Source organism: Ranitomeya variabilis, chromosome 4, assembly GCF_051348905.1.
Source record: "Ranitomeya variabilis isolate aRanVar5 chromosome 4, aRanVar5.hap1, whole genome shotgun sequence".
Taxonomy (NCBI): domain Eukaryota; kingdom Metazoa; phylum Chordata; class Amphibia; order Anura; family Dendrobatidae; genus Ranitomeya; species Ranitomeya variabilis.
Window position 1 is genome coordinate 611,688,894 of NC_135235.1, and position 8,989 is coordinate 611,697,882.

At 47.8% G+C, this 8,989-nt stretch overlaps 1 protein-coding gene across 1 annotated transcript; it reads right to left on the minus strand.

Annotated features, from left to right (window-relative positions):
- Positions 1-93: 93 nt before the first annotated feature.
- On the minus strand, positions 94-8,573 carry RPL38 (ribosomal protein L38). The gene is made up of 5 exons (XM_077253402.1): positions 8,479-8,573; positions 8,284-8,308; positions 6,622-6,682; positions 5,132-5,254; positions 94-172 (listed from the first exon to the last, which is right to left on the minus strand). The coding sequence occupies exons 2-5, from the start codon at positions 8,284-8,286 to the stop codon at positions 147-149; spliced, it is 213 nt and encodes a 70-aa protein (XP_077109517.1). The 5' UTR covers positions 8,287-8,308; positions 8,479-8,573; the 3' UTR covers positions 94-146.
- Between the last annotated feature and the right edge of the window lie 416 nt (positions 8,574-8,989).

Sequence of the window (8,989 nt, forward strand, 5' to 3'; positions counted from 1 at the left end):
CCTGTACCATCCCTTTAAATCCAGTGACAACACCAACATCTCATGACGTGTGCTCGCCAGAGCACCCCTCACACATAATCACAGGACAGAAGATTGTTTTAATTTTTTTTTTACATTTTTATTGTACAAGAGGCCAGAGAGCGAATTTACTTCAGTTCTTTCACGGACAGACCTGCAAGAGAATAAAGAGAAGGAAAGACATAAGATGGAGCAGAACTAGAGAAAGTGATGTATAAGGGTCCTCTGCCCTCTGTACCAGTCTGTCATTGTAAATTTGTGTACTGTAAATGATATCTATAACTATGTAACCCTTTCTCATGTACAGCACCATGGAATTAATGGTGAATAATATTATTATTATTGAGACCCACCGACACCACAACTGATGTAGCAGAGCCAGGTCACTTCCTTGCATAATGAATACCTGAAGATGCACAGAGACCACAACGGGACACCAATACTACGCTCATGGATGGGACACTGCCCTCCATTGCTAACCGGTGGGTGGGAGAGACAGACTAAGGCCCATCTTATTCTGCTACATGGATTGGACTAGAAAAATGTGGGTAGGGGAAGCCCAATTATTATTATTTTTTTTTTTTTTGTGCATACAAGAAAACTGCAGACTGTACAACCATTCACATTGACTAAACCCTGGCAGAAATTGGTCCTTATTTTCCGCCTACAAGAACACTTAGTTTTGCACACATTCAGTGTATGCAGCAGGAAAAATCCCTGAGTATACGTCCAACATAAGTACATTCATCTTTTTGCCAGAGGGAGGGTCTTTTTGGCCTCCATCGAGCTGGTAATCATTATATTTAAGTTTAACTCTTAAATTTTGCCATCCAATAAAAGGCAAATGAAAAAGAAAAAAAAACACCGCACGACTATACATGGAGATGTAAGCGCTGTGGAAATTAATGGCGCTATATAAGTGAATAAAAACAATGTCACTACAAAGCTTCCTATGCAGATCTTACAGATGCTCAGAACCTAAGGGTAAAAGGGAAACTCAGTCAGGATTTTCCCCTATAATGCACCTCCAGAGCGGCATCAGCCTCCATTCATCCTCTTACGACGACTGTTACACAAAGTTTCATTAAAAAGGACATCATATTTGCGTTCCTGTGAGAGGTGGACACTTATCCAGAAATGGCAGAGCCGAATCCGCCACTACCATGGTTTTTTGATTCACATCAGGGTGTTTGAAATTTGAAGAGGAAGCAAAAAGTGACCAGGGACTTGCTGAAAATTGAGTCATGCCACTGTGGACCCGATACAGATTTGGCTCGACTGTTCCAGGATGAGCCTCCACCTGACTAGTCAAGGTAAAGGGAACCAGTCATGATATGACGCTATTAACCTGCAGATATGGGGTTAATTTGCAGGTTAATAGCATTCTGACATCATGCGGCCACTGCACGGACTGACAGCCAGCTCGATGTACACAGCAGTAACAAACCGTGCTGGCGCTATCCCTATGGTTAGATGTCCAACACTGCGGGGGGAATAAAGTTTATTTCCTCTCAGCAGCGAGGCTCTATGGCTGTTGCAGGGGTCCGAATGTTATTAACCTCCAGACTAACAGCGTTATTTTACATGACAGGTTCCCTTTAAATATGTGTGCCGGGCCTTCCTTTTCGGACTAATTGTGGCACAGTTGGCTTAACTAAACAGAATGATTGGAAACTCTAAGGCTGATGTAGCACTGGTGAGCGATACGTTATATGGGGAAATAATAGTGTTTCTGTCTCCTTTAGACGGGAGCCCCTAGAACCACCTACTACAAGACTGCATCCGCATCTCTTCTCTTGAAGAAGCGGACATGGAGTGATGTCAAATTTGCAATAATGTCGCCCCAGCAAATGAAAAACAGGAGCAGAGGATGCAGTCATGCAGGAAGTGGTCTTAGAGCTCCCAGCCGATCACTAACATGGCTAACGGACCAGGTGCTGCAAGTCAATCTGCATCAACTTGAGTTAATACCATATAGACAAGCTCCCTTTAAAAAAGGACCAGAGAGTTTTGGTCAACAACCCCCAGAGCCCTTCCTCCCGACTTCCCAGCCCTCCACCTCCAAAACCAACTTCTCCACCATTACAGAAGATCGACTCTCCACTCTACTCTCAAGATCACATCTCACCACCTGTGCACTTGACCCGATCCCATCCCACTTCATCCCAAACCTCACCACAGTCTTCATCCCAACCCTAACCCATCTCTTCAACCTATCACTAACAACTGGTGTTTTCCCCTCAAGCTTTAAACATGCCTCCATCACACCTATCCTCAAAAAGCCCTCTCTTGACCCATCCTCTGTATCTAGCCATCGCCCTATATCACTTCTCCCCTATGCCTCCAAGCTACTGGAACAGGTCTACCTTGAACTGTCCTCCCATCTCTCTTCTTGCTCCCTCTTTGACCGCTTACAATCAGGCTTCCGGTCACACCACTCCACTGAAACTGTCCTATCTAAGGTCACCAATGACCTATTAACTGCCAAGAGCAAGAGACACTACTCTGTCCTCCTCCTCCTGGACCTGTCGGCTGCCTTTAACACAGTGAACCATTCCCTATTATTACACACCCTCTCATCCCTTGGCATCACAGACTTGGCCCTATCCTGGATCTCATCATACCCAACAGACCGGACCTTCAGCGTCTCCCACTCACACACCACCTCGTCCCCTATCTGTCGGAGTCCCACAAGGTTCAGTCCTTGGGCCCCTGCTCTTCTCCATTTACACCTTTGGCCTGGGACAGCTCATAGAATCTCACGGTTTTCAGCATCATCACACAGATCTACATCTCTGGACCAGATATCACCTCCCTACTAACCAGAATCCCTCAATGTCTGTCCACCATTTCATCCTTCTTCTCCACTAGATTTCTGAAACTTAACATGGACAAAACAGAATTCATCATCTTTCCCCCCCAATCTCACGTGACCTCCCCCCCCCAACGAATCTATCCATTACAGTAAATGGCTGCCCACTCTCCCCAGTCCCACAAGCTCGCTGCCTCGGGGTAATCCTTGACACTGATCTCTCCTTCAAACCACATATCCAAGCCCTTTCCACTTCCTGCCGACTTCAACTCAAAAATATTTCACGAATCCGTTCATTCCTCAACCAAGAATCTGCAAAAACCCTAGTCCATGCCCTCATCATCTCTCGCCTTGACTACTGCAACCTCCTGCTCTGTGGCCTCCCCTCTAACACTCTCGCACCCCTCCAATCTATTCTAAACTCTGCTGCCCGACTAATCCACCTGTCCCCCCGCTATTCCCCAGCTTCTCCCCTCTGTCAATCCCTTCACTGGCTCCCCATTGCCCAGAGACTCCACTACAAAACCCTAACCATGAAGTACAAAGCCATCCACAACCTGTCTCCTCCTTACATCTGTGACCTCGTCTCCCGGTACTTACCTACACGCAACCTCCGATCCTCACAAGATCTCCTTCTCTACTCCCCTCTTATCTCTTCCCACAATCGTATACAAGATTTCTCTCGCGTATCACCCCTACTCTGGAACCCTCTACCACAACACATCAGATTCTCGCCTACCATCGAAACCTTCAAAAAGAGCCTGAAGACCCACCTCTTCCGACAAGCCTACAACCTGCAGTAACCACCGATTGACCAAACTGCTGCATGACCAGCTCTACCCTCACCTACTGTATCCTCACCCATCCCTTGTAGATTGTGAGCCCTCGCGGGCAGGGTCCTCCCTCCTACTGTACCAGTTGTGACTTGTATTAAGATTATTTTACTTGTTTTTATTATGTATACCCCTCCTTACATGTAAAGCACCATGGAATAAATGGCGCTATAACAATAAATAATAATAATAATAATAAATAATAATAATAATAATAATAATAATATACTGGAACACCAAAATGTACCACAAAGCATGACCCTGAAAGCTTTGAAAATGGGCAGCAAGAAATGGGCAAGACCCCTATAAAGTAATCTTAAGATACCGTATTTTCCGGCGTACAAGACGACTTTTTAACCCCTGAAAATCTTCTTAAAAGTCGGGGGTCGTCTTGTACGCCGGGAATCGCCTTGTACGCCGGGTGTATATGGTGGGTGGGTGGGGGGGGGAGTGGTCCTGATGACGACGAGGGGGCGTCTCACAGGAAAGTGAGTATCCCCCATTACCTTATCATAGCGCTGCAGCGTGGGGTCTCTGTGCTGTGGTGCGGCGGCTGCTGTGTTGTGGTGCGGCGGCTCCTCTTCAGTGTGGGGCCTCTGGTGCTGTGGGGCGGTGGCGGATCTTCATGCAGTCGGGGCTCCTCCGGCATCTCAAAAGCCTGGAAGCCCCGCCGGCAACTCCATCGGTACAATGCGGTGGCCTCCGGGAAAATGGCTGCTGCTTAGATTCAGATCTCGTGTCCCGAGATTTCGGGACGAGATCTGAATCTGAGCATGCGCAGCCCCCAGCGGCCGGGCCACCGCATCGCACCTATTGAGCTGCCTCCGGGAAAATGGCCGCTGCTCAGATTCAGATCTCGTCTCCCGAGATCTCGGGACGAGATCTGAATCTGAGCAGCGGCCATTTTCCCGGAGGCCACCGCATTGTACCGATGGAGTTGCCGGCGGGGCTTCCAGGCTTTGAGATGCCGGAGGAGCCCCGACTGCATGAAGATCCGCCACCGCCCCACAGCACCAGAGGCCCCACACTGCAGAAGAGGAGCCGCCGCACCACAGCACAGCAGCCGCCGCTCCCAGCACAGAGACCCCACGCTGCAGCGCTATGATAAGGTAATGGGGGATACTCACTTTCCTGTGAGACGCCCCCTCGTCGTCATCAGGATCACTCCCCCCCCCCCCCCCAAAAGGCACATATTCACCGGCCCTATAAGACGACATACGGTGTATAAGAAGACCCCCCGACTTTTAAGAAGATTTTATTTTTTAACTGGTAAAGTTGGGGGGTCGTCTTATACGCCCAGTCGTCTTATACGCCGGAAAATACGGTATGTAAAAGGGAGATGCCTATTGTAACTGAACATAAGCATTTCCTGGGGAATAATTGCACAAAAACTGAAATATGGTTGCAAAAAGCACAAACTGGTCATAGTTATGCCTGCCCCAAGTACCGGGCATCCGTGCCCACTCACCAGGAGGTAGGGACTGTTTCAGCTTCTCGGCCTTCTCTTTGTCTGTGATGACCAGTGTGTACAGGTATTTGCTGCAGCGAACCTTGAACTTCACATTGTCCTTGTTCTTCTTGATCTTGACAGCTGTACAGAAGACACCAGAGTAAGTATCTATATATTCATACAGGAAGTGTTGTCATAGTGGCACTTTAGCTGGAGGCATCAGACCCATGCCTTGCATTCAATACGCTGGCACACTGCCACCTGTGGGTCCTTCCGCTACTGGACGAGCCTTTATGAACAGCTCATCTGTGCAGACTAGCACTGTTCACCCAATGTCAGTGCTATGTCCCTAGCAGTCAATGTATAGGAATAAGTAGGTTCCCAAACCTTATAGCCAAGTATCAAATACCGGGCACACTCAGGGATTTTTGGTGCAAAAATCAAAATTTAATACATACAGCAGCCTCTAGGTACAAACGTTTCGGTCAAGATCGACCTTCATCAGTGTACTAGGGTTAATTTTTAGATGCTAGTGTGAGTAGAACACAAACAGTAGCCAAAGATCAGCTAACGAGTGTAGCCCAGAGCGTAGGTGGTCAGTGACCTGCAATCAGGTATACTGTGACCCAAACTAGGTCAGATCATATCCCTGTCTTGCAGTGGATACTGCAACATATGATACTCCCCACAGACCTAGCTTGGGTCACAGTATACCCGACTGCGGGTCAGCGACCTGTCAGCAGTCTGCATTATGAATATATATTAATCAGAGCACCACATACAGCAGCCCCGCCTTAGGGCACGAGCATATCATTCACTACAAACTGAAAATAAAGATTAAGAAACAGCCACAAGATGGATTTCATCACCAGGTATCATTTCAATCAGTATAACGGCGCCGACCTGACTGTCTGTAGGTTACTGTGCACAATCCTGCTGACCAGGTTCCCTTTAAAGAAGCTAGTCGGCACGTCACGGCAAGGGGTAGTCCAACATTGAGATATTTTTCCTCCTAGGCATGGATCAATAGCAAAGTAGAGGCATACTCTCCTCCCATCAACCCCATGGAGACCAGGCAGCTCTCGGGGTGTCTGCGTCATACAAATATCACAGGACTGCTGAACACCAGTGACTAGTACTGGTCAGGTGACTAGAAGAGTGTCATCTGAAACATTTAACAATGCACTTTTCTATTGACCTGGTCGCTGCAGCCAATCACAGGCCCAGCTTCCAGAGAGGATGCCGACTATTGGAGGACCCTGCAATGAATCCAGGAGGGCAACATGAGGCAAGCATGCCTCCTTATCTTATTCTGTAAAGATCCAGGCCAGGAGATTTTTGGTTTCTCAACGCTAGACAACCCCTTCTTCACAGGCCCAGTCTCAAGAATGGTTATTCAAGGCAGAAATTTTCTTTAAAGTTAGCGGTTTCAGCAATCAGTTGACAGCCCTCTACATTGAGGACTATGCCTAATCCCCCAGCAGCCAGCACACCCCGCCATCACTTACACTTGGCATCCTTTCTCCTGGCTGTAAGCAGGAAATCTTTGATCTCTTCAATTTTGCGAGGCTGAAACATAAAGACAAGTCAGATATACTCAAATGTAAAGCGCCATGGAATAAATGGCAGGAATAATACTACAAATAATAATCTGGCAGTATAACCAGCGCCACATTATACACCAGATCTTTGGATTGGCCACAGACCCACTAACCTGCCAGGGTACAAGTCCCATCATCCCAAGCACTACCAGCCAAGAAAAAGGTTATGCTGGGAGCTGAGGTGCAAACTGGCAAAGTCATTTACGTACTCCCACCATGCTTACATGCTGTCACTTGTAGTGAAAGCATTAATATATCCACCCTTACAAACTACTACAAAGCCCAACAGGTCAAAACAAGCTTACAAACATTGCTTTGCCCATCCTCCCCAGGTACAGCATAGCACATTTGACTCTGCTCATTGTGTTTAGTATTGACAGTGCTGCAGCCAGTGATCTCAGCGTCAAGCCATCAGCTCAAGAAGGCCGCTGCACTTAAAACGAACCTGTCAGCAGTTTTGGCCGATATGATAAAGATACGGCCACTGCCTTTCAGGGCTGATATACAGCGTTCTGTAATGCCCTCTGTCCGACCTGAAAAATAAGTTATATTATACTCACCTGGGGGCGGTCCGGTCCGATGGGCATCGCAGGTCTGGGGCCTCCAATCTTCTTGCTATGCCGCCCTCCTGTTGCTTCATCGCTCCCCGACATCGGCGCTCCTGCGCAGGCGTACTTCTCTGCCCTGGTGAGGGTAAAGTACTGCAGTGCCCAGGTGCTGGGCCTCTCTGACCTTTCCCAGCACCTGGACACTGCTGTACTTTGCTGTGCCCTCAACAGGGCAGAGAAATACGCCTGCGCGCGATGCTGGGGGGGGAGCGATGAAGCAACAGGAGGGCGGCATCACAAGAAGATGGGAGGCCCCGGACCTGCGACACCCAGACCGGGCCGCCCCCCAGGTGAGTATAATAAAACTTTTATAAATTTTACTTATGTTTCAGGTCAGATCAGGGGCTTATCTACAGTATTATAGAACACTGTATATCAGCCCTGAAAGGTGATGGCTGCATCTTATAGTGGCAAAATCTGCTGACAGGTTCCCTTTAATGATTGGCCGATATAAGTGCTGCACACAATAACAGACGCCATGGGCAGTGTTGGGATTCAGCACTGGGCCCAGGGAGGGCGAGTAAAGCTTTGCAGCTGGAGGTCAAAGGATTTCCAAAACCAGTAACCCCTTTAACTACCATTATAGTCCTCTGAGACTTGTAGTCCACCTTAGATCATATGCCAATGGCCTTACTTGATCACATACTGCTTGCTCAGAAAGGGACTACAGATCCCATCATGCCACACTGCATATCACTACTACCTACCCAATGTGTGCTGGAACTTAGACATTACAGCCTATGGAAGTAACAATTTCCTTATGTACTAAAACCCCCAGCATGCACAGCAAGCAAGAAGATTAGATGATAGGAAAAGACATGAAATAATCACCAAAGCTCACTACTACCCCCAGCATACTCACAACCAGCAGAACTCAGCTATATACAGCCAAATACCACCACTCCCATCATCACCACCTTCTCCTCCCCTCCACATTGCTAGGATGGGTGGGAGCACTCACCATGCTGCAGCTGCAATCCAGGGACCTGGGGGAGACACAGAAGTCAGAACTGAACACATCACATAACCTCCAGCCCGGAAAATACCCCCGTACCACCCCCCCGAGACCGCGGGGACACCCCCTGGCGCCACCACCCTCAGCCTACCACCACCACACACGGCGGATGGAGACGGATCCTCCGCGGCCGCCACTCACCGTGATGTCTCCGGGAACCAGAAAGGAAAGGAGCGTCACTTCCGGATTCCGGGACTTAAACACAAAACGGCGGCCGGAGAGGCTCAAACTACTGGAGGAAACGCGAGTGTACCCGGAAGTGAATGTGCGACCTGCGTCACGTGGTCTGTAATGAGCACATTTGTCAATAAAGTTGGTAGAGATGTAATATGATGGTTATTATTATTACCACTACTATTAGTATTTTTAGTATTATTTATGACTAAAGCAAGAAATCTGCTTTTACACATAACCACGTAAGGACGCTGCAATTTTGTATTATTTGTTACAACTGCTTCCCAAAAGCGGTCACTTTTTATTTTCTGTAGATACTGAGGGTTTGTTTTGTTGATGAAACACTTGTAGCTATTAACCCCTTAAGGAAGGGGTGATTTTTTCATTTTTTGCTTAAAAAATAATATTAGTTGGTGTATCCATTTTTATGAGGGCTCTTTTGTTGCGGGGCTAGCTGACGGCTTTATTAATGCCATTT